This window comes from Dendropsophus ebraccatus, chromosome 14, assembly GCF_027789765.1.
Source record: "Dendropsophus ebraccatus isolate aDenEbr1 chromosome 14, aDenEbr1.pat, whole genome shotgun sequence".
Classification (NCBI taxonomy): domain Eukaryota; kingdom Metazoa; phylum Chordata; class Amphibia; order Anura; family Hylidae; genus Dendropsophus; species Dendropsophus ebraccatus.
Genome location: NC_091467.1, coordinates 55641651 through 55667828, shown reverse-complemented (window position 1 = coordinate 55667828; position 26178 = coordinate 55641651). Strand labels below are relative to the sequence as shown.

The 26178-nt window shown below is 44.3% G+C and overlaps 1 protein-coding gene across 1 annotated transcript; it reads left to right on the top strand.

The window, feature by feature from the left end:
- Nucleotides 1–347: 347 nt before the first annotated feature.
- Nucleotides 348–26178, top strand: UNK (unk zinc finger). Its single transcript, XM_069952560.1, has 17 exons — nt 348–588; nt 7354–7563; nt 8370–8546; nt 8686–8816; nt 10414–10549; nt 11459–11576; nt 11656–11740; nt 11846–11988; nt 14067–14114; nt 15294–15479; nt 15658–15723; nt 16698–16872; nt 18151–18252; nt 18341–18529; nt 19574–19755; nt 20895–21152; nt 23512–26178. Exons 1-17 carry the CDS (start codon nt 395–397, stop codon nt 23668–23670), a joined length of 2559 nt encoding a protein of 852 aa, XP_069808661.1. The 5' UTR covers nt 348–394; the 3' UTR covers nt 23671–26178.

The following is a 26178-nucleotide window of genomic DNA, read 5'->3' as shown; positions in this document are numbered from 1 at the left end:
TAGGAGATTGGATGGTGGGGCTGTAAGTAAGGTTTTGTTCCTATATATTGATTATATATATATATTATATACTGTATATAGTGTATGTGGCTATATGCTTCATCAGGATGCAGCTGTTACAGGTTATGACTATGTATCGTACAGATATCTGTCTGTGATCTCCAGTTTGATCACAGCCTGACAGACTGCAGTAACAATACTGTGCTGTATGAAGCCAAAGCCGCACACAGCTTCTCTATGACTACATCTCCCGTCATGCAGCGCGCACTACACAGCCCTCGTTCAAGTTTGTTTTTTATTTTCTTTCACGTTGTGTTGAGCGCCCTCTAGCGGCCGAGTCGCCGCACTGCGCGCTGTTCACCGAGCGCCTCGGAAGCACTTCCCATTTCCTTTCATGGCGTCCGCGCAGGCGCACTGGGCCTCCACCGCGGCGTTCCGCGTAGACCCAGCGATAAAAGGAACGGAGGAGGGAGGCCAGAGGATGTCTAAGGGCCCAGTCCCGAGTTCCCCGTCCGCTTCGTCCACATCCCCGGCAGCAGCGGCAGGCGGGGCGCTCCAGGCGCAGCCCGAGAAGCCTCAGCACTACACGTACGTAAAAAAAACAGCTCCAGACGGCTGACGTCAGCGGGAGGCGTGAGTCACGCGCAGTGCCCCGCGCCCAGGCCGGCGGGAACCGGTCAAAGCTGGATATTGCAGGGGGCGGGGCCGGGGCCGCCGGGGCGATGCCTCCTCTCTGCTGACTGACTCATGGGCTGCTCCCTGTGCTGCTGTGCCAGCCACCTATAACATACCTCCATGTCCTCTATAGGGGGCGCCACCACCTGCTGTAGCTGCACAGGCCGTGACCCCGAAACTAATCACAATAAAAGTGACAGACCATCTGCTGTTCTGTGTATGCAGCTGCCATGCAGGCCTATGTGTCTCCATGGTAACGGAGCTCAAACTGCCTGGACTTTATTAAACAAAAAAGGAGAATCCCATAGACTTACATTATGAGTTTATTGTTAGGCGGCAGTTAGTCGGGAGAGAACACGTTAAGGGCCTGTTCACACTGAGGAATCTCAAACAGAGCCCACGCCGCGGATGCCGCCTGTCCCATTGATTCATTGGGATGCCTCAGATGTCTCTGCTCTCCGCACAAGGAATTGACGTGTCGCACGAGACATCCCATTGAAACAATGGGACAGGCAGAATTCTGCCACTTTTGCTTAGTGTGAATGGGGCCCTAAGTGCGGAGCAATCACGGCTCGTTCTTACAGGCGGAACACCCTGACAAAAGTTTGATCAGTTGATATCGTATTATAGAGATCTATTGGAAATTGGAGGGGCCATTGTGTATGGAAATACGACACCTCAGGTCTAAACTCATAGAGGAGGTCTGGACTATGCTTACAGTGCAGGTCTGGGCTATGCTTACTGTGGAGGTCTGGGCTATGCTTACAGTGCAGGTCTGGTCTATGCTTACAGTGCAGGTCTGGGCTATGCTTACAGTGGAGGTCTGGTCTATACTTACTGTGGAGGTCTGGGCTATGCTTACAGTGGAGTTCTGGTCTATACTTACTGTGGAGGTCTGGGCTATGCTTACAGTGGAGGTCCGGTCTATGCTTACTGTGGAGGTCCGGTCTATACTTACAGTGCAGGTCTGGGCTATGCTTACTGTGGAGGTCTGGGCTATGCTTACAGTGCAGGTCTGGTCTATGCTTACAGTGCAGGTCTGGGCTATGCTTACAGTGGAGGTCTGGTCTATGCTTACTGTGGAGGTCTGGGCTATGCTTACAGTGCAGGTCTGGTCTATGCTTACAGTGGAGGTCTGGTCTATGCTTACAGTGGAGGTCTGGGCTATGCTTACAGTGGAGGTCTGGTCCATGCTTACAGTGCAGGTCTGGGCTATGCTTACAGTGCAGGTCTGGGCTATGCTTACAGTGGAGGTCTGGGCTATGCTTACAGTGCAGGTCTGGTCTATGCTTACAGTGGAGGTCTGGGCTATGCTTACAGTGGAGGTCTAGTCTATGTTTACAGTGGACGTCCGGTCTATACTTACAGTGGAGGTCCGGTCTATGCTTACAGTGGAGGTCTGGGCTATGCTTACAGTGGAGGTCTGGTCTATGCTTACAGTGGAGTGGTCTATGCTTACAGTGGAGGTCTGGTCTATGCTTACAGTGGAGGTCTGGGCTATACTTACAGTGGAGGTCTGGGCTATGCTTACAGTGGAGGTCTGGGCTATGCTTACTGTGGAGGTCTGGGCTATGCTTACAGTGCAGGTCTGGTCTATGCTTACAGTGCAGGTCTGGGCTATGCTTACAGTGCAGGTCTGGTCTATGTTTACAGTGCAGGTCTGGGCTATGCTTACAGTGGAGGTCTGGTCTATGCTTACTGTGGAGGTCTGGTCTATGCTTACAGTGGTGGTCTGGTCTATGCTTACAGTGCAGGTCTGGGCTATGCTTACAGTGGAGGTCTGGTCTATGCTTACTGTGGAGGTCTGGGCTATGCTAACAGTGGAGGTCTGGTCTATGCTTACAGTGGAGGTCTGGTCTATGCTTACAGTGGAGGTCCGGTCTATGCTTACAATGGAGGTCTGGGCTATGCTTACAGTGGAGGTCTGGTCCATGCTTACAGTGCAGATCTGGGCTATGCTTACAGTGGAGGTCTGGTCTATGCTTACAGTGCAGGTCTGGGCTATACTTACAGTGGAGGTCTAGTCTATGTTTACAGTGGACGTCTGGTCTATACTTACAGTGGAGGTCCGGTCTATGCTTACAGTGGAGGTCTGGGCTATGCTTACAGTGGAGGTCTGGTCTATGCTTACAGAGGAGTGGTCTATGCTTACAGTGGAGGTCTGGTCTATGCTTACAGTGGAGGTCTGGGCTATGCTTACAGTGGAGGTCTAGGCTATGCTTACAGTGGAGGTCCGGGCTATGCTTACAGTGGAGGTCCGGTCTATGCTTACAGTGGAGGTCTGGGCTATGCTTACAGTGGAGGTCCGGGCTATGCTTACAGTGGAGGTCTGGGCTATGCTTACAGTGGAGGTCTAGTCTATGCTTACAGTGGAGGTCTGGTCTATGCTTACAGTGGAGGTCTAGTCTATGCTTACAGTGGAGGTCTGGTCTATGCTTACAGTGCAAGTCTGGTCTATGCTTACAGTGGAGGTCTGGTCTATGCTTACAGTGTAGGTCTGGTCTATGCTTACAGTGCAGGTCCGGTCTATGCTTACAGTGCAGGTCTGGGCTATGCTTACAGTGGAGGTCTAGTCTATGCTTACAGTGGAGGTCTGGGCTATGCTTACAGTGGAGGTCTGGTCTATACTTACAGTGGAGGTCTCGTCTATGCTTACAGTGGAGGTCTGGGCTATGCTTACAGTGCAGGTCTGGTCTATGTTTACAGTGGACGTCCGGTCTATACTTACAGTGGAGGTCTGGTCTATGCTTACAGTGCAGGTCTGGTCTATGTTTACAGTGGAGGTCTAATCTATTTTTACAGTGGAGGTCTGGGCTATGCTTACAGTGGAGGTCTGGTCTATGCTTACAGTGGAGGTCTGGTCTATGCTTACAGTGCAGGTCTGGTCTATGTTTACAGTGGAGGTCTAATCTATGCTTACAGTGGAGGTCTGGGCTATGCTTACAGTGGAGGTCTGGTCTATGCTTGCAGTGGAGGTCTGGTCTATGCTTACAGTGGAGGTCTGGTCTATGCTTACAGTGGAGGTCTGGGCTATGCTTACAGTGGAGGTCTAGTGTATGCTTACAGTGGAGGTCTGGTCTATGCTTACAGTGGAGGTCTGGGCTGTGCTTACAGTGTAGGTCTAGTCTATGTTTAGAGTGGAGGTCTGGTCTATGCTTACAGTGCAGGTCTGGTCTATACTTACAGTGGAGGTCTAGTCTATGTTTAGAGTGGAGGTCTGGTCTATGTTTACAGTGGAGGTCTGGGCTGTGCTTACAGTGGAGGTCTAGTCTATGTTTAGAGTGGAGGTCTGGGCTATGCTTACAGTGGAGCTCTGGGCTATGCTTACAGTGGAGGTCTGGGCTATGCTTACAGTGGAGGTCCGGTCTATGCGTACAGTGGAGGTCTGGTCTATACTTACAGTGGAGGTCTGGTCTATGCTTACAGTGGAGGTCTGGGCTATGCTTACAGTGGAGGTCTAGTCTATGCTTACAGTGGACGTCTGGTCTATACTTACAGTGGAGGTCTGGGCTATGCTTACAGTGGAGGTCTAGTGTATGCTTACAGTGGAGGTCCGGTCTATGCTTACAGTGGAGGTCTAGGCTATGCTTACAGTGGAGGTCTGGTATATGCTTACAGTGGAGGTCCGGTCTATGCTTACAGTGGAGGTCCGGTCTATGCTTACAGTGGAGGTCCGGTCTATGCTTACAGTGGAAGTCTGGGCTATGCTTACAGTGGAGGTCTGGGCTATGCTTACAGTGCAGGTCTAATCTATGCTTACAGTGGAGGTCTAATCTATGCTTACAGTGGAGGTCTGGGCTATGCTTACAGTGGAGGTCTGGTCTATGCTTACAGTGGAGGTCTGGTCTATGCTTACAGTGGAGGTCTGGTCTATGCTTACAGTGGAGATCTGGTCTATGCTTACAGTGGAGGTCTGGGCTATGCTTACAGTGCAGGTCTGGTCTATGCTTACAGTGGAGGTCTGGTCTATGCTTACAGTGCAAGCCTGGTCTATGCTTACAGTGGAGGTCTGGTATATGCTTACAGTGGAGGTCTGGGCTATGCTTACAGTGGAGGACTGGGCTATGCTTACAGTGGAGGTCTGGGCTATGCTTACAGTGGAGGTCTGGGCTATTCTTACAGTGGAGGTCTGGGCTATGCTTACAGTGGAGGTCTGGGCTATGCTTACAGTGGAGGTCTGGGCTATGCTTACAGTGGAGGTCTGGATAAGTTCTGATATAAAGTCCTAGAAAATAAATCTAAGCACATAACTTTGTGGACACTAGATTCCTTTCAGCAGCAGCAGAGCGATAGACACCATTGCCTTTAATGAGATTCTGCACAGACAGCGCCTCCGATGCGGATGGAGCCAGGGAGGTCTGTCCTATGAGAGACCTGTCCCTGCATTATGGTCCCATTTAAAGGGGAACTCTGGCGAGTAGTTTTTTCTTTCAAACAACTGGTGTCAAAAAGTTATATGGATTTAATTCATGTGGAATTACTTCTAATTGAAAATCTAAGGTCTTCCAGTACTTATCAGCTGCTGTATGTCCTGCAGGAAGTGGTGAATTCTTTTCAGTGTGACACAGTGCTCTCTGCTGCCACCTCCCATCCCCATAGAAAACCTCTCCCGCATGGATGTTTGATGATGTAACCTTTACATTATTGCTCGCTTCCCTCGCGGCGGTCCCGCCCTGTGATTGGCTGAGCGCTCCGTCAGATGGCCGGCCATTCTGAAGATAGAGCGCGCGGGACCTGGGGATGAAGAGAGCGCGGAGAAGAAGCCTGGACAGGTAATGTATGCTGCTGCTGCTTGTCAAATCAGCGGTCTCCCGCTGCGCACCGCTATTCCACCGTAGCGATGCGTGGTGGGGGAACGATGATTTTAGGTCTGGCCCTAAATGAACGATCAGCCGATGACACGATCATCGGCTGATCGCTCTCTCTATTTCACCGAACGATAATCGGCCGAATGGGGCCAAATGGGGCCGATCCGGCTGATTATCGTTCCGTGGAATAGGGCCTTTACACTGGGACATAGTGAAGCAGTGTGAGCAGGACGTGAGCAGGACGTGGTCGGCACAGATCTCGGCTCCGGCTGTCAGTACTGAATGCTTCTATTCATTCATCTTAAAAGTGCTGAGGAATGGAAACCTACAGCGCATCAGACTGGAAATCCCCCGCAGCCTCAGCGTCTTGTGACTGTGGGACCTGAAGTAAATTGTGCAATCGATTATCACTGCCAAGACCTGAAGGTAGAAAGCTCCATATTACCCACCCACAGGGGCTATTAGGCCAGACATTTACCCTTCTTTAGGGTATGTTCACACACAGCTGGGGCTCCATCATGCCATGTCTACTAAATATCACCATAGTCTCACTACATGTTAACTAAAAGAGTCCACAGCGACGCTCAGAAAGGTATTTTTAGAAGTGTGACATTAACCATAAGAGAAATGGCTACAAGTGGCTTCCTCTTTCAGTGACCATCAATGAGGCCAGGCACAGAGTTCTCAATGAGTTTTTTGCACTAATCAAAGAGGCTGCTAAGAAAACATGGAGTCGCCTCTTACAACCAATCAGGTTGTAGCTTAAGGGTTGTCACTTTGCACCAGTTTTAATAATTCTCACCACCCCATGGCTCCCCCTGACTGGTACACGTACTGGGGGAGAGGACCGCACTGCATACATGTCTTCCCCTCCTCGGTCAGTGACTGTCTTAGCACCTCAGAAGTGGGAAGAAGTTTTTTTTTTTGTTTGTTTTTAAACAAAGGAGAAATGAACAAACTTATTTTTAGTGGATACTGCATTTTCTTAAAGGGTTATCTCTTTAAGAGACTTTTTTGAAAAAGCTGGGGTCTGAAAGGTATACAGATTGTCATTCACTTCTATTTAAAAATCTCCAGTCTTCCAGTGCTTATCAGCTGTTGTATGTCCTGCAGGCAGTGGTGTATTCATTCCAGTCTGACACAGTGCTTTCTAGCAAATGCCAATAGCAAACCTATCTTGCTGTGGACAGTTCCTGTCCTGACAGAGGTGGCACCACTTCCTGTAGGACATACAGCAGCTGATAAGTACTGGAAGACTGACGATTTTTAAATAGAAGTAAATGACAAATCTGTATAACTTTCTGACTTCAGTAGATTAAAAAAAACTCTCCAGAGTACCCCTTTAAGAATCAGGTTACCAACATCCAATGTGCTCATGTGAAAACATTCAATAGGGGAAAAAAACAAAAGTTTAGGGATAGTAGAAATCCAGTGTACAGATTTATTATCTATGGTTAGTATAGTGATCAGTTCATAACCAGGCATGTAACTGTATAAAGGAGGCATCCTCTATGTCAGGGGTAGGGAACCTTCACTCTTCAGCTGTTGCAAGACTACAACTCCCATCATGCCTGGACAGCCAAAGCTGCTTCCTACCCCTGACCTATGTCTGTAGGAAAGAAGTTTCACCGTCATCAATGGTTACAGGGATTCTTTAAGAGCAGCGAGCCTATGGAACTCTCTGCCACATGATAATGTGATGGTGTGTGTATATATATATATATATATATATATATATATATATATATATATATATTATAGATTTCTGGAAGTGGGACTTTGAGAAGGGGTTGGAAGGAGCAAGTTTTCCTTGGCACCATCTGGCACCATCATACTATACACATCCTAGCGGTTCTGCTGTGTTTTCCAGGTACCTGAAGGAGTTCCGGACTGAGCAGTGCCCTCTTTTCGTACAACACAAATGCACCCAGCATCGGCCCTACACCTGTTTCCATTGGCACTTTGTTAACCAGCGACGGCGGAGATCTGTGAGACGTAGAGATGGGACGTTCAACTACAGCCCAGATATTTACTGCACAAAATACGACGAGACGTCGGGGCTATGTCCTGAAGGAGATGAGTAAGTTGTTCTGCAGGGCCTTTGATTCTTATTATTACTGTACATTAGCTTAAAGTGTCACTGTCGTTTACATTTTTGTGTTGCAGAAATCAATAGTCCAGGCGATTTCAAGAAACTTTGTAATTGGGTTTATTAGCCGAAAAATGCATATTTATCATGAAAAAGCAGTTTGAAGCTCTCCCCCGTCTTCATGGTTCTCTTATGGAGAAGGGAGGGGTGGAGGGAGATGAGGCACCAAAACAGGACAACAAAGAGTTAATCTACAGTAACATCACCAAGCTATCTCCTCTGAAGTCAGCACTGACCTCTGAATACCGGCTTCACACAGGTCCCGCTGTGTAAACCCACTGATGTAAAACAGTCGAGATTTCCTGATAATGAGCAGTGACAGAGAGAGGAGGAGGAGGACAAAGGGAAAGTCTTTTTGAATGCAGATAATGGCATATTTGCCTAATAAACCCAATTACAAAGTTTCTTAAAATCGCCTGGACTATTGATTTCTGCAAAAAAACAAAACAAAAAAAAACCAACAGTGACACTTTAAGCAGCCTTCTGTTGTTTAGCAGTTGGTGTTTGTTAGTCATGTGACCTTTGCCTGTAGGAAGTAATGAATATAATAGTACTTAAAGGGGTTATCCCACAGTCAGAAGTCATCTCCTGTCTATAGAATAAGAATAAGCAGCTGATTGGTGTGGGGGGGCTGACTGCCGGGACCCTGACTCAGAGGTGAAGGGTCTCATTTTGAATGTTTTTTGGGGCTCTGGGCTTCAGATCTCTAATCCCTTTCTCTCCCATGTATTTGCCAGTTGCCCCTTCCTACACCGAACAACAGGGGACACAGAGAGAAGATACCACCTACGCTATTACAAAACCGGCATCTGCATCCATGAGACAGACTCTAAGGGTCATTGTACCAAAAATGGTCAGCACTGCGCCTTTGCCCATGGTCCCCATGACCTCCGCTCACCAGTATATGACATAAGGTAGACGTCACTTTCAGTACCTGTATGAGGAATGGCATGATATAATAGATCAGACTCTGTGCTGTAGCTCTGAATGTCAGAATCGTATTGTTGGAGAGACAATAATTACAGACTCGTTTTATTCTTTTGCCTTCAATAGAGAACTTCAGGCTATGGAGGCCCTGCAGAATGGACAGCCCACCCTGGATGGAAGCCTGGAAGGACAGACTGCAGTGGCTGCTAGTCATGCCATGATAGAGAAGATTTTGGGGGAGGAACCCCGCTGGCAGGGTGAGAGGCTTATTAGATGGACCAGAGCTCAGACAACGAGCACGGATCTTGTAGATAGGTGGTTATTTATTCAGCTTATCACACGGCTTGACGATCATGTGACCAGGTCTGCACAAACAATCACTGGATCAATCATGCAGCCCTTCATTTCTGTCATTCGTCTTCAGCACATCTATAGGGAGGTTATGGATGACAAGAAAAAAGGCGATATTGGCCTCTTCACCTCATAATTTCCCTGTGTAAGAGGGTCCGGGTATCGTGTCAGATTCCAGGACAGAGATCTAGCTTGACCAAACACAGTGCTGTGCTCAGCTCCCAGTTAAGTGGCAGCAACAAGGGCAGAAGAACAATGTGCCGCCTGTAATGCGCTTATTTTGTACGGTCAGATCAGCTTAGTATGGACATAGCACCATGAATCAATAAAGGGGTAATAAGTGGAAAGGAAGATTTACAGTGGAAACAGCAGGTGTAACCAACAAAGGTTGCCTTTTGCCTTTAGGCTGTGTTCACACACAGTTTTATAGCGGTACTGTCTTGGTAATTAAATGATGCAGTAGTGCAAGAAAAACTGCAGTGTTTGAACACGAGTACACAGAAAAAGGTTCAGGATCTAATGAAAATACTAATATATAAACCACCAATATTCTAGGGGGTGTTGTAGTAATTATAATCCCCCACTAGGTGTCACCAGATCCTAACATGAACAACCCATTAAAAGCAATAGGTATACACGTGGAAATACGTGGGAATACAGTTCAAATTAAATACGTGGGAATACAGTTCAAATTAAATACGTGGGAAAACAGTTCAAATTAAATACGTGGGAATACAGTTCAAATTAAATACGTGGGAATACAGTTCAAATTAAAAATTATCTTTTTATTCATAAGCATAAAAAATATTTTAAGAAGTACAGAAGAATTATATAAAAACAAATATTGATAGTTAAAAAGTGATCACCATAAATACTACTCTATAACCTAGCGAGGTGGGATTGAGTTTATAGGGTGCTGGACTATAGTATAACTGGACCTTACGGTCTTTCACACCGTATAAAGTGCAGTAGTGCGCTCAACCATTGCACTTACCTATCCTATTCCAACGACCCAACTCGTCCCACGAGTAAGGAAGTGCTGGTTCTAACGTATGCTGCTAAATGGTTGAGCGCACTACTGCACTTTATACGGAGCCAAAGACTGTTTACAGAGACTGAAGGTCCAGTTATACTATAGTCCAGCACCCTATAAACTCAATCCCACCTTGCTAGGTTATATGTTATATAGAGTAGTCTTTATGGTGATCACTTTTTAACTAATCAATATTTGTTTTTATATAATTCTTCTGTACTTATGCATCTTAAAATATTTTTTATGCTTGTGAATAAAAATATTATTTTTGAACTGTATGTTTTCTCTTGTGTATACATATATATTATTTATTATTTATATATATTATTTATGTATTTAATTATTTATTTATTTTTACTATAAGATTGCACTAAAATAAATATTTTAGGGTATAAAATCTACTATTACTGATTGTAGGGAGGTGGGATTAATAATCTTTCTCACCAGTTACCATGTCCTCCTGTCTGCAGACACTACCTATGTGCTTGGGCACTACAAGACAGAACAGTGTAAAAAACCTCCTCGGCTTTGCCGTCAAGGGTACGCATGTCCCTACTACCACAATAGTAAGGATCGGAGGAGAAGTCCACGCCAAAATAAATACAGGTAGGTTTAAGTAAATGGCTGATGTTAAACTATGTGCAGTTTTTTTGGGAAAGACTGTAAAAATGGCGGGGAAGCCACCACCTTGTACATCTTCCCACCGTACTATTAAAAAAGCGTGTGTTCAGGACCATTCCAGATAATTCACCATTTAAAGTTTAATGGGTTTACAGTGTAAATAGAAATGGGCATACATTTTTTATGGTGCATCCTCTAAAATGTGTATTCTAACGTGCTTAAAGGAGAACTTCAGCCAGAACCCATTTTTTCAAAACGCTCGGGGAGGGGGTGATTGAGAACAATAACATTCACTTACCTTCCCAATTCCCGCCCGCATTTCACTGCTTCGGTCAACCCCTGCTTCTTAAGGCCCTATTACATGAAGCGATTATCGCCTATTACAGACGATAATCGCTTTGTGTCATGGAAGGCAACGATCAGCCGACATGAACAATGTTGGCTGATCGTTGTCTGTAGTTGTCTTTCAACATGTTGAAAGACAAACAACTAAGATAGCTTCTGTCGCTCCATGTAATAGGCGCAGCGGCAGCAGACCACTGCTGTTTCCTATGGACTCCCCGGACGATCTAAAGCCCCCCCCCACTCATCCGGTCGCTGTTAGCACGTGTAATAGCGCCAGCAGCGAGCAGGGAACGAGGAGCAAGCAAGCACTGACCGGACAGGTTGGCGCTCGCTTGCTCCCGGAGATCACTGGGCCCTGGACAGAGTTTATTATAGTCTAATGCCATATTGCTCTTGCACTTTTAAATCTACAATACAAGGGAAACCTCTGACCCCCCAGTAATTTTCTGCCATTGTTTTCCCCCTGCGCTCTTTGTTTAGCTGCAGTCAGCTTTTTGTGTGTAATTCCCACATTCAGGTTTCTCTAAATTGATTTTCTTTTTGCTCTAGGTCTTCCCCTTGTCCAAATGTGAAACACGGAGATGAATGGGGAGACCCCAGTAAGTGTGAAAGTGGGGACTCGTGTCAGTATTGCCACACAAGAACGGAGCAGCAGTTCCACCCAGAGGTAATGCAAGGTCATCTCTTGTTACTTTTGTTGCAATGACTCTAGGTTTAGTTTGATAATTTCTTGAACTCTTTTACAGATCTACAAGTCCACCAAATGCAATGACATGCAGCAATCTGGAAGCTGTCCACGGGGGCCATTCTGTGCCTTTGCACATGTTGAACGTAAGTCTCTGTGTACATAGAAAGAAAGATATTTTATCATATACATATATATATGTTTGACTTCTGCCATGTAATAATGTTCCAATTTCCAATCTCTGGTTACAGAATCTCTTCTATGTGACGATCTCCAGTCTACATCATCTGTGTCAAGCCCTACACAGCCCGGACCTATCATGTATATGCCATCTGCAGCAGGAGACTCAGTCCCTGTCAGCCCCTCTAGTCCTCATGCACCAGACTTCAGCAGTGTACGTCCTATTTACTCTGTTTTTCAGCATGCCGTTTTCTTTGTGTGTAGTGCATGGACTTGGATGGCTCTGCTACAGACAGCCATGTAGCTTTTGACAAATGAACTCATGTGCTTTATTTTTTTAACCCCATGGTGACTACTCCATGTAAGTGAAAGTGCTGCAGAGCAGGTCCTTCTTCTACAGCCAGTTATTTAACATGTATAAATTTGGCGCTCCAGCATGCAGCACTGTCATCGGGATCGGGGTGTCAAACTGGCCATGCACTGTGACAGGGAGCTGGAAAAAATCAGTTCCCTCTCACTAAAACCGACCAGCACACCACTCGGCCAAAAATAAAATAACTAACCCCTAATAATCTAGATTAGTTCTTTCTGCTTTTGTACTTTTTCTACAAATTTTCTGTACCTGGTGATCATCCATTCACAGAGACTTTGGCCCAATGCGTCTTTAAAAAAATAAAAAAAATAAATACATACTAAAAAAGCAAGGGTAAATTTTATATGTGCCACGGTGGCCCAAAAGGGTGGTCATGAAGGGGTTAGAGGGAAATTAGCAAACTTTTCCTATACAAACTTGTGACAGCCCGCTCAGCCAATCACTGAGAGTGAGAAGGGGCAGTACCACGACCAGTGATTGGCTGTGCGAGCTTTTACTGCTGAGATGAGTGGTGGTGCTGCAGTTAGCAGGGGGCAGCGGAGAAGCTGCAGCAGGACAGCGCAGAGGTGGGTACGTATAGGCTCTTTATGATTATCTACATGACTGCGGCTGTATAGGAAAAGTTTGCTAATGCTGGATAACCCCCTTTAAAAGAGTTGACTGCTTTGGACATGCCCCATTGTTAGAACGGTTGTCCAACCATAGGGTGATCAGTGGGTGTTCTGCAGCTGGATCCATTAGTAAGAAGCTGCAGACTGTCATTTCAGTCCAGTGACTTGGTCATTTCTTTGAATGTTCGCATGATGTTTTTAGGGCTTCATCAGGCTGCACGTCGGCATGCTGTCATATTGCTGATATGCTCATAGGCATGGGGCCCGACGTATATATCCATGGTTGTGCACGTTTTTGAGTTCTGTACATACAGCTTACATGTTCGGGAAATGGATTAATTGTGGTCACAGTTAGACTTCATTTGCCACTTTGTTAGACAGATCCCTGACAATGTAAGGTAAATGCAGCCTTAAAGTGACACTGTCACCTCCTTTGTGCATTCTGACTTCTCTACACAGGTGTAAATGGTAAATTTAGCGGTTTTCACACCTTATTTTATATCATCCGTCATGGTGCTTGTTCAAGTAAAAAGTCATCTTTTATCAACTGCAGATTGTGTTAAGTGGTGTTGTGGGCGGGGCTAAGTGGTGCTAATGCTGTGAGGCCCCGCCCACAACACCACAGTTGGCCCCGCCTCCTCGTCGGCCATTGGAACAGGCTGGCCGAAAGGTCTAGACCCAACCCCCTTTACGTCGGCCAACCAATGGGCGTTAAGGGGGCGGGGCCAATGGTGCCCTTGCTGGCGGGGCTAAGTGGCGTTAATGCCGCGAGGCCGCGCCCACTTAATACAATCTGCAGTTGATAAAAGGACACTTTTTACTTGAACAAGCACCATGACGTATGATATGAAATAAGGTATGAAAACCGCTAAATTTACCCTTTACACCTGTGTAGAGATGTCACAATGCACAAAGGGGGTGGCAGTGTCACTTTAAGTTAGTAAGCAGTGCTGGGAATGTATGTTCTCCCATGTTAATTTATTGGGGGGAGTTGTCTTTGAAGCCAGATCATGTACAGCAGTGGCCCTTTTTGTGGTTCACATTGTGCAGCATAGTGCTGTTTGGTCAATAAAAGATATTGGCAGAAAATTGCTGCTTGGTCCATCTAGTCCACCCTTATTACTATCTTAGGGTAGGTATCTGTTTATTTTAGACAGGTTTACATTCACTTACTCTACATTCTAGAAGATATTTCAGTCAAACATGCCCGGTCTTGTTTTCTGTGTTTTTTTTTTTTTTCTTCAGAAAAATACATGCTAGGTGCTAAACGTCTTAACAATCACCTTTACTGTCATTTTGTTTTTATAGGTATGGGGCAAAATGAGCCACCTCCCCACCAGTCCGACGTCAGCAAATGTAAGAAACAGTTACTGATTTTTTTCCCTTGAAACATTAAAGGGAAACTCCAAGCAAATGCCTGGAGTTCTATCGTAAATGATTGATATGCACCTGTTAGGCTTTCTTCACATTGCGTCTGGGTGTATACTGGGTAAGCATTCTCCATTCATTCTCTATGGGGCTGCCAAATATTGCAGGGTTCAGTGCTCCGCAATGTTTGGTAGCCAAATAGAGAATGAATAGAGCAATGGCCGTGCATAAACAATTTGTTCTGTTCAATCTGGGGACTGACCAGCTTGTTATTTATTGTCCTGTGCATAGGGAATAACTTTTTCAGATTGGAATACCCCTTTAAGGCCCTATTGACCCAACAGATAGTGTCCATTTAGCATACCTTTTTAAAGGGGTACTCTGGCAAAAATCTTTTTTCTTTCAAATCAGCTGGTGTCAGAAAGTTATATGAATTTTAATTTACTTCTGTTTAAAAATCTCAAGTCCTCCAGTACTTATCAGCTGCTGTAGGTCCTGCAGGAAGTAGTGTGTTCTTTTCAGTCTGACACAGTGCTCTCTGCTGCCACCTCTGTCCAAAACATGAACTGTCCATAGCAGGAGAGGTTTTCTATGGGAATTATCTACTGCTCTGGACAGTTTCTGTGAGAGAGAGAGCACTGTGTCAGACCGAAAAGAACACACTACTTCCTGCAAGACATGCAGCAGCTGATAAGTACTTGAAGACTTGAGATTTTTAAATAAAAGTGAATTGAAAATCCATTTAACTTTCTGAAACCAGTTGATTTTTAAGAAAAAGATTTTCGCTGGACAACCCCTTTAATTATGTAGGAAACAGCAATCTGCTGGGATTTCTTATACAGTGCACCACAGTATAAACAAAACCTATACCTCACACGTTATATATATTTTGTACATAGGGCCTGTGCATGGAGTATAGGGAGTACGGCTGCAGAATCAGACTACACAGCGTATGTAGCCTATCAGTCGGATACACATAGTTCTGCATAGGAGATGTTGACACTAAATTGAACTCTCATCACCACTATTTGCAAATTTCCTTCGTTTTTAGATGCATTGGAGCAATAAAAAGATTAATTCTAAAATGGATATAACTTTTAAGCTGCTGTTACGTCCGGATAACCTCTCTGCAATGTCTGACCCAGTCTCTGACTATTCCTCCCGCAGATGCTATGTGCCAGTTTAGGAAGTCCAACAAACCCGTGTGGATCTCCTCCTGGATCTCTTGGGAAACCCCATAGTTTAGATAACCTCGGTTTTCATAGTGACCTGCCAGGCAGCTATAAGAAAGCTCCCGGGTGTGAGAGAGAAGACTCAGTAGGGGCGGATTATCTGAAAAGCTTGAAAAGCCAGGTCAGTAGTCCAGTATGCATCAGTGTGGTCTCCCTGCTTGTGCCGACTGTTCCTTTGTGTGCCCTGGCTGAGCACAGGGATATTTCATGGAGCCGGCTGTTTCCAGAACTGCGTGGATCAGCAGCTGTGAATAGGTTCGCTCTGGGCTTTCACTAACTTTCTATCTTGTTTTATCAAGGCAAAATTAAAACCGCATTCAATGGAGCACCGAAGCCAAGAACAACCTCTTCTCCAGTCAAAGCAGGTGAGGCAGATGTCGATGAATCTTATAACCAGTCGCTTTTATATAGATATTTTCTTATTACTATAGAAGGTTTTATATTCTGCGCCCCGGTTTCTATTAGAGGGGATGTCCCCTCACGGCTAGACTTTTCCATATGCAGTATTAGGGCACATGGACATTGTACAGGTCCTTCCCCTGTTTGGACGCCCTCCATGACACTCACATGCAGCAACCTTTTGTTATAGTGGACTCAGGCTTGCCTTGTATTACATGGGAAATGTGAGTGGTCACAGATTTCTGGAAGCTGTTTGCTGGGGGGTCTTAGGAGCCAGACCCATAATAAAGGGTCAGGTCCCCCCTTTAATTTTCTGTGATATTGTACCTTACAAAAATAACATTTTGATAGGTGTAAGGACATGATGTGTGTGTATATGTATATATATATATATATACCTATATATATCCTTTTCGAATATCTGTATATAACTTTGCAGTAAGTGTCTACTGCTAACACCTACTTGACATGCCTCATGGTTCTTAGCGGTATGGATGAGTCTCTGCAGGACATAATTTCTTGGCTTTAGATTGTACACAGCCATTGTGTGCCACATGTGCAAGTTAAAGAAAGTCATACCCCCCCTGTCCTAGTTTGGTTGGTAGACTATAAATTTCCAGGTTTTTGGTATTCTGTTCTGCATTAGTACCGTGGTCCCTGAAGTTTCAGTGGCATCGGGTAACAATTCTTTCAATATACAATGGTCTTTTCTTGGGTGATTGTAACCTGACTGCACACTTAGCATACAATGCCACAGATCTGCAGCCTGCGTGAAAGGATGGATAATCCGACCAGTCCGTCCTGTGACATCAGCATAGTGACATATTGAAGTGTAAATGAGCGGCATGATTTGTTTGGCCATGTTATTTTTTCTTTTTGTTTGTTTAAATCTTCAGATGCCTCTGTTCCTGTATTTGCATCTTTGTTATTTCTCCTCTAGGACGCCCTAGGAATCCTGCCCATGGGAAGCCCCTTAACCTCCAGTATTTCCTCTAGCATCACTTCCAGCCTGGCCGCTACACCTCCCAGCCCAGCAGCTATAAGCGGTACCCCTGGTATGAATGCCAATGCTCTGCCCTTCTACCCAACCAGTGACACTGTAGAATCAGTCATAGGTAAGAATCCTTTTGCTTTTGCAGAATCCCATGTGAGCACTATTTCAAATATTTTCATTACTTTATTAAGAGCGATATTTAATGACTGCTGGACCGAGACACTCCTCGTTCCCCGCTCGCTGCCAGGGCTATTTCATGTGTCAGCAGCGAGTTGGAAAGAGCCGGGGGGGGGGGGACGTGGGAAGCTGCGGGGGGGGCTGCCCGGGTGATCGCTAGATCGTCCAGGCAGCCCATAGAGGATAGCGGCGGTCTGCTGCCGCCGCTCATATTCCACGGTTTGACGGCAGCAGATAGTTGCTTTCTTAATCGTTTGTCTTTCAACATGTTGACAGACAACGATCAGCCGACATTGTTTATGTTGGCTGATCGTTGTCTTCTATTACACGGTTGTAACGGCCGATATCGTCTGAATACGGCCTATAATCATTTTGTGTAATAGGGCCTTTAGAAATGCTCCCATTCTTGAAAAGATATACCGGAAATAGCTCTCTGGTTTGCAGGAGTTAAATTTCAGGATGATCTGTCACTGATTTCTTCTGATATACTCACTTATATTTTATAGGTAATGAATAGTTCTAACAAAGCATGGCGTCTGTTCTATAATTTGCAAATTTGCACCTATGCCGATGACTTTCAATGAGAATACATACTTGCAGCAGGATCTACATTCCGCTGGGAGTATGTATGTGACAGCGCCGTCCGGAGCATACTTTACCTCCTCTGCTCTCCGGCTTGCTTAGGGGCTCCCGGCAGCTAGCTGTAAAGCTAGCTTGGAGTATCCACAATAAATCTGCAGCATTTTTTACACCAGGCTTTTTTTCTGCAATATATGGATGACATTTTTGTAGTTTGCATATTTTCCTACTTTTGCCCATTAAAAGTCTGGCTGCCTGCTGTCACCACTAGGTGGAGCTCAGTGCACATGGATTTATACTTAAGGAAACCGCCACCAGTATTTTGCCACACGGTACACTCCCAGATCACGGACTGTTAGGTGCCCTCACTCCACCATGTATATAAGTAAGACTCAAAGAAAGGAACCTTGAAAAGGCCAAGTCTTGTTTAGTTTGCCTTGTATTGATGAAGACAAAGTTCTGTTTTGTTAGTCAAATGTTAACCCGGGAAGCAGACCACAGATTCCTGCACTTTGTATGGGTGACCATAGCAGCCAATCCTAGCTCTGATAGTTTATCTTGCTTTAATCTCACTGTTCTCCTACTTTGTCTATATCCCACCTGTTAGTATAACATGTTGCATCTTCTCTATGATGTTCCTCAGAATCGGCTCTAGATGATCTGGACCTGAATGACTTTGGAGTTGCCGCCTTAGAGAAGTCATTTGATAACAGCACCGTTGCAGCTCCTGGAGGCATCATGATAGGTAATGACTGCGAGCGGGTCACGTTCTGCCATCTTGTTTTACATTTTATAAAGACATGAATATATTACTCCTCCTCTTCTTCATACAGGTGGAAGTCTAATGCAGAGCTCGGCTCCTGTAAATATCCCCGGCTCCTTAGGTAGCTCAGCTTCATTTCACTCTACGTCGCCATCGCCCCCTGTCAGCATCTCTTCACATTTCCTTCATCAGACACCCGGGCCTCACAGCCAATCAGAAAATACCTTTCTTAGTACATCAGCTACCCATGGTTCATTGGGTGAGTGCCTGCAATATAGTGATTTTTTAAATTGTTTCCCCCCCCCCCCCCCCACAGGGGTAGAACAATACAATCAGGATTAAAGTGCCGCTGTCGCTTTTAAAAAAAATTTTGATGTGTTAAAGAGACAAACGTTTTGATCGGTCTTAAAATCCCCATCTTGCTGCAGGCTCCATAAACTTACTATAGAAAATGTCTCCTGCAGTGAGATGAGGAGAGAAGCGCTCAGCTAAGGGTTTCTCCTGGCTTGTTCTAGAAATCGGTAAGGGTGTGAGCACTCGGGGCCCCATGTCTCTAAGACATGTCAAACAAATGGGTATTTGTAGCCCCCTTTGTCAGAATTGCTTGATGAGACAGATGTCAGAGGGTGGAGGCTGATATCCCATTGTCAGAGGAAATCAAAAAACCCAGTTGTCAGAGAACAACAGAGAAGGTCATCCAACATTAAAGGGTTTATTCAACCCCAAACAAGTTTTCTTTTATATCAACTGGTGCCAGATTTGTAATTTACTTCTATTAAAAAAGCTCAGTTCTCCAGTACTTATCAGCTGCTGTATGTCCTGCAGAAAGTTGTGTATTCTTGTGTAGTCTGGAGAGCAGTTGAGGTTTCCTATGGGGATTTGCTCCTGCCTTGGACAGTTCCTGACATGGACAGAGGTGGCAGCAGAGAGCACTGTGTCAGACTGGAGAGAATACACCACTTCCTGCATGACCTACAGCAGTTGATAAGTATTGAAAGACCCAAGATTGGTTTAATATAGGTAAATTACAAATCTCTGGCATTTTCTGGCACCAGTTGATTTAAAAGAAAAAAAACCCCTTTACTGTTATTGAGGAAAAATGATTTTTTGAAACAGATGGATCAGTCCTTTATTGGAACATAATCCATATCGCTGCTATCATAGAGGCTTTGGGCTCTTAGTGCAGACCTGATTGACGGACTATTACGGATTGTGGGGAGGTGGTTTAGAGTCTTCTGGAAAATCTTTTGCCGTTTGTTTTTTTGTTAATCACGGTGACCTATCCATCTTACTATTTATGCAGGCCTGAATGGGATGAATAATAGCATATGGGAACACTTTGTATCTGGCAGCTATTCCCCAGGAACTTCTCCAGCGTTTCCATCAGGCCCTGGAGGAGCTGAATTGGTAAGGCTCCGGCAGGAACTGGAGGAGGCCAGTAACACCATCAAGCAATGGGAGGACTCATGGAAACAAGCTAAACAGGTACGCTATGGAGTATATTGCCTCCTGTCTGCCATAGACATTTATACTCTTGGGGTACTATTACACGGAGCAATTTTTAAGGATAAACAATCGCAAACAAGATTATGTTTATCGTTAACCTAAAATCGTTATCCATATTACACAGAACGATGGTCATTAGTTACCATCGTTATTGCGATCGTTAATACGATCGTTTATTCCTTCTGTACCCAGCAAAACAACGGACAATGTGCAATTACACTGAAGGATTAGTGAACAAATGCGGAACTTGATCGAACGAATGTGGAATAACAGCGAATGATTAACGATTATTTTAGGTTCAGACCTAAATCAACGATCAACGACACACAAATGATTTTTCGATCGTTGCCTGCAATTACACAGAACGACTATCGTTTCGATTCTAACGATATAACAATTTTTTGCACGATAATCGTCCTGTGTAATAGGGCCCTTAGGGTCCTATTTCATGGGCCGATGGGGGCCTGATCAATAATGTAAACGAGCGCTGATCAACTAGATCGGCGCTCGTTTACTGGGCCTATTCCACAGCCCGATAATCGATATTCCTTGCAGCCCTTGTTTAAACACCATACATTACCTACACATGTTGCAGGTCTTCTCCTGCGCTCCTTCTTCCTCCCGATCCCGCGCGCAGCAGCAGCAGCTTTGGTGCGAGCTGTCTTAGCTGACAGACCGCTCAGCCAATCACTGGCCGCGGTGGTCCCGGCCAGTGATTGGCTGGGCGGTTTTTCAGCTAAGACAGGTCGCACCGAAGCTGCTGCGTGCGGGACTGGGAGGAATAAGGAACGCAGGAGAAGACCTGCAACATGTGTAGGTAATGTATGGTGTTTGTGAGATCGTTGGTCGCCTGCTGCGCATCACTATTCCACACAGCGATGCATGGTCGTGCCCGATGATTTTAGGTTTGAACCTAAATAAACGATCAGCCGATAACACGATCATCGGCTGATCGTTATCTCTATTCCACGGAGCGATTATCGCTCCGTGGAATAGGCCCCTTAGTTATAATTTGTTAAGACTGTAGATTAGAGACATGTCTAGGCTGTTAATACAGTACATAAGTTGTCCTGAACTGGATGCAATAAAAACATGGTGATTTTCCATTCTCTCTCCAGGCGTGTGATGCCTGGAAAAAAGAAGCAGAGGAGGCCAACGAAAGAGCCACAGCAGCCAGCATGGAGTGTGAACTAGCCCGGGAGCAGAGGGATGCCCTGGAACAGCAGCTGAAGAAGCTGCAGGAAGAGCTGGAGAGAATCCCAGGAGCACAGGACTCCAAGCTACACGGCTCCATCAACGAACTGGAGGGTCTTCCTCTCTCCACCCTGTTTAGCATTCAGAAGCAGCTGCATGCCAACCTTGAAAGGGTTGACAAGGTTAGTCTGAGGGCATGGGAGAATGAGGTATCACTCCATTCCATATATTAGTACACACTGTGCTGTTTCTCTGTTCTCCGGTTGTGCCTTTATTAATTGAAAGCAGAGCAAAATATCAGAATGTCCTGTCTGGAATTACCATGGCGTAAAAGCTGCCGCATAATCTAACTTTAACTAAACTGTACCGGATGTTTCAAGATCATAGGCTGTGCCATGTGTGTACACGAGGAGCAGCACTTTATCTGGCCATTAGTTATCTTGTATATGGCATTTAGTTATCAGATTTACTGCTCTGCAAGTTGTCTTTTATCTCTCTGCTGCATGTGTAGTGTGTTCCCAGGCACTCCCCCTCCCCTCTCCATAGACTTGCATTCTTTGTAATCTGATCCCTGTTAACATAACGTAAGCTGATTTCACTGGCCAACAAATAAAATTATCCATTTCTTAATGATTTTTATGTGCTGAATTAAAATATCACAAGGAAAAATGTTAGGCTACGTTCACATCAGCGTTTGACCTTCCGGCACCATTCCGTCTACCTTTTCCGTTTTAGAGTAAGCAAAACGGAAACTGTCGGATCCGTTAAAATCCCCATAGATTCCCATGCTATTTTAGTGTGCTCCGTTTGCCCTAATTGTGCTCCGTTTGCATGCAATCCGTTCAAGATCCGTTTTTTGAACGGAAGAAAAAATAGTGTTTGCAGTATTTTTCTTTCCGCTTAAAAAAACGGATCACGAACGGAAAGTGCACTTCCGTTTTTTTTTTTACTTTGTAGTCAATGAGGACGGATCTAAAACGGAAGGTATTTCCGTTCACATCCGTTTTTTTCATCCGTTTTTGCACTGAGCATGCGCAGAAGCAGCAAGAAACCAAAGAAGAAAAATAAACGGATAGAAAAACTGATGCTGACTGATCCAAACGGATGCAAACTGATGTACAAAAGTCAGTTTTTTTAAGCCAAAATACAAACGGACCATTAAAAAAAGATGAACATAAACTTTTGAAATATATTTATAGGAAACTTAGTTCTATCTGAAATCAACTACAATTTACAGGCATATCCAAGAATTTTTACAAATTAAATATGTTTATTGAACTCTGGAACGTTGGTCCTTATTCAATGGCTACCAGGTGCATTTACACACGTCTTTTGTATTCATACATGGGATTGTCTCTGGTAACTGTCCAACAGTAATCTTCAAGCATTGATGGGTTCCATGAAGGGTAGGTTCACACTGCGTTTTTGCAATCTGTTTTTGCAATCCATTTTTTGCAAAAAACTGATGCATTTGTGTGCATCCTTTTTAATCGTTTTTTCCATTGACTTCCATTATTAAAAAAAATGGATCAAAACAGATCCGTTTTTTTTTTGACAGACACAAAAACGTAGCTGACACTACTTTTGTGCCCGTTAAAAAAAATGGATCCAATCCATTTTTTTTTTTTATAATGTAAGTCAATGAAAACACTGATCAAAACTGATGCACACAAGTGCATCCGTTTTTTTCATCCGTTTTTTCCAAAAAAAACTGATGAAAAAAACCGATTGCAAAAACGCAGTGTGAACCTAGCCTTACCCTGATACCCTTTTTCCATATTGTTCATTCTAAGATGATGCAATATACCAGTTGTTGATGCAATACTGATGATGCAAACTTTTCCCAGTATTGTATCACAGGCTGTGAGAAGTATACAAAGTACGTCTATATCTTGAAAATTAGAGCCAATTTCAAAATTTAAACATCATTTTTGATCTCAGCACCCCAAAATGAGTTAAGATCAACTGTTTTCTGTCTGAACCTTTTTGGCTGTTGACCGGTTTCAGAGTGAATGACCGTTCAGCAGGGAGGGTGGAGAGGGAAAATGCTTAGTAACAGGAGAAGGAAACTATTAAGAATAATAAAATATTAAGAATAATTTTTTTATCTGTATAGCGCCAATATATTGAGCATCACTTTACAATTCTCAGAGACAGAATCAGACACTACAGAGACACAATCGTAATTGTTAAAGGGGTACTCCAGCTAAACTCTTTTTCCTTTAAATCAACTGGGGTCAGAAAGTGCCAATTTACTCCTGTTAAAAAGTCTTCCAGTACTTATCAGCTGCTGTATGTCATAAACATAGTAGGACACGTAGGACATACAGCAGCTGAGATGTTTTAATAGAAGTAAATTACAAATCTCTGGCATTTTCTGATACCAGTTGATTTGAAAGAAAAAAAAACTTAGCTGGAGTTGCCCTTTAAGTCAAACAAGGCCCTAAAATGGCCATTGCACATTACACTGCTGTGTATAGGGTTATGCTATGTGTGGGTGCCTTTTCTTGCTCTAAAACACAGTCCTCTGTTCTATTGCAGGCAGTTTTTCAGCTTCAAACAATGAAATGTCGCAAATGTCAGGACCAGAACCGAGCGATGTTACAGTGCCAACATGGCGTGCTATGTGAAGTATGTGCGGCCGAGGAAGGAGAGTGCCCTAGCTGTCAGCTTTCTATACAACCTGTTCTTCAGCCATGACCCTAGCAAGCCTGGACCCAGGCTTCTCAGAACTCCACACATTTTTGTATATACTTCTATAAATATATATAAATATATTCATACAATGGAATCTAGCAGAAGCTAAGCACTTTTAAACAAAAAGTTTTTCATTCCTTTGGAATTTGCCACAAAGCCTCTGAGTTTTTTTCCTCGGAGACTCCGCATCAAATCATTTCAGAATCCTCCATGTTGGGGTTGACTGTCCGGGCATATATTGGCTTACTTGTATGCAAGCAATTCGCTGATCTATCATTATGGGACCAATTGATGTACATTTTCCCACCCACAATCCACGTATTGAGAAGCTCTCCAAAATCTTACGAGGCCTTCAGCGGAGCCGCTTGGCTGTTGTGCAAATGGGAACACAGAACTTGGATGGAAGATGGCGAACAAGGGCTTCCCTGCGGCCGGGGGCAAGATGGCTCATGGACTTGGACATCTTGTAGGAATTTCTGCTTTTGCTCCCTACTATTCTATAGGAGTAGAGGCAACGTAGAAGTATTGGGGTTTATGGTCAGTGTCACATTTACCCAGATAGACAAAGTTATTGTGTAAAATCAAGCAGGTCCCTCTTTGTATAAGTAATTGTCTCAGTATTGTGTCCCAGAAGGTGTTTTTCTTAGTCTCTTAAAAGAAGTATAATGGCAGCCATACCTTTGTATATTACAGAATACCCTCACCACATTTCGAGGGGGATTGTTTGTTAGCTAAGCAGAGTGTCCTTGTGCGGGGCACCACGTCAATTACTTTTAATCTATAAGGAATTGGGCACAAAATGTTGAATTTTCCAGCAATGCCACCACAAGGAACCTACTTAAAGAGAACCGGTCATCTAACTGCGTATGAGCCATGGGTATCATGAGAGCGGGATCATTATATACTAGGTTTTACTCTGAAATGCTTGGGCCTTTCAGAGAAATTATAGCTTTAACAGCAAGAGGGGGTGGAGCATCCACTGCCGACCGCCCCAATGACTACTTACCCCATTCCCGACAACTGCTGCCTGCTCCGCTAACCTTGAGTGACATGTCTAGGTAGAAACATGACACTGAAGGCTGGCAGAGCAAGGGGCAGCTGCCTGAGGGTTTCATCTTATTCCCTGTCTCTGTTTTATTGCTGCCTGTGGCTCGGGCAGCATGAAACTGCTGACAGCCTCCCTTTAAGTTGGTGAGTTGTCCATGTAATGCACATAGATGCCTGGTCCTCCCGAACAAGAAATGCTTTGTGTAGCTGCTCTTTGCACTGTTTAATAGATTGGCGTCTTAAAGGGGTTTTCTGTGATTATAACATTGATGGCCTATCCACAAGACACCCACCACCCCAGCCGATTATGTGTTCAGGGGACCCGCTGCATCCGCTGCCATACACAGCAAACGGAAGCCCTATGCTGCATACTGTGTAGCGGTGATGCTCCCGTTAAATTCAATTGAGCCGAGCTGCAAAAAGCTGAATTTGAGAAGGGTGTTTACAGGGTGTCGGCACCTTAACTATCAAACATTGATGACCTAACATATGGATAGGCCATGGTTGTTATAAACCCGGAAAACCCCTTTAAGTCAGTAGACCCTAAAAGGATGTTTTATAAATGGGTTCTTCATAAACCAAACAGCCCCTTTAACTAGCCTAACTATGAGAGTCACATATAGTGTTACAATTATAACTTTAACTAAAGTGTTGTAGTCTCTTTAGTGAGGCCTATGTATTACCAAAGGATTATGGGTAACATTGGGTGTGTATTTTTAACTCTTCATACTGGGGGCTTTTATATGTAAGTATACAGAAAAAGTAACCTAGCTCATTGTCGTCCCGAGCAGTCACAGGAAATCTCTTCATTGACAATATAAATTAGACGTTTGGAAATCTTATCACTCAACAGTTCCATTGATTTATTTTTTTTTTTTTAACTTAGCATTTCTTGTTACGTACTAGAGAGTCAACCACGCAGAGATGATAGTAGTATATGGGGGACAGTGTGCATGACTGGAAGGATGGAGTTGCTTGTGTATTTATAAGTTTGAGGGAAAATAAGTTCTTCACCCCTCTCATTTTAGTTTAGGGAATTGTTTTTGGAACCATACACCCCAGACTGATAAAGTTTTTGTTGTTTTTTTAAAATAAAATGTGAGAGTCATTACCGTGTCCATTACGTTGGGGACATAGGCCGGAAAAATAATTAGAATACAAGAGTACGTGGACTTTCTGTGGAAACTCTTCTGTAATATCTCATCGCTCAAAGGTTGATATGTCAGTTATTGTAAGTTGCCAACTATGATAATATTGAGAAGTTCTCTTGTCTTGTTTTTCTTTGTATTGGTCTTTGATACTGCAGTACATTCCATCGGCCCCGATGACCCGTTTTAGCAGTGTCCCTATTTGTTTTGGCCAAAAATGTTGAATTGTCCCCCTTTTCTCTTAGAATTTTTTTTTTTTTTTTGTACGCTGAAATTGCTCGTCCGGCGTGATCAGAAAAAGTTTGTAATAAAATTT

What these genes read in the sequence shown, in the direction of transcription:
- UNK (XM_069952560.1), top strand. Translation starts at nt 395, where the DNA reads ATGGCGTCCGCGCAGGCGCACTGGGCCTCCACCGCGGCGTTCCGCGTA. An exon ending in CCACGCCAAAATAAATACAG is followed by an intron (nt 10,550 to 11,458) that starts GTAGGTTTAAGT and finishes TTTTTGCTCTAG; the next exon opens with GTCTTCCCCTTGTCCAAATG. An exon ending in TGCCTTTGCACATGTTGAAC is followed by an intron (nt 11,741 to 11,845) that starts GTAAGTCTCTGT and finishes CTCTGGTTACAG; the next exon opens with AATCTCTTCTATGTGACGAT.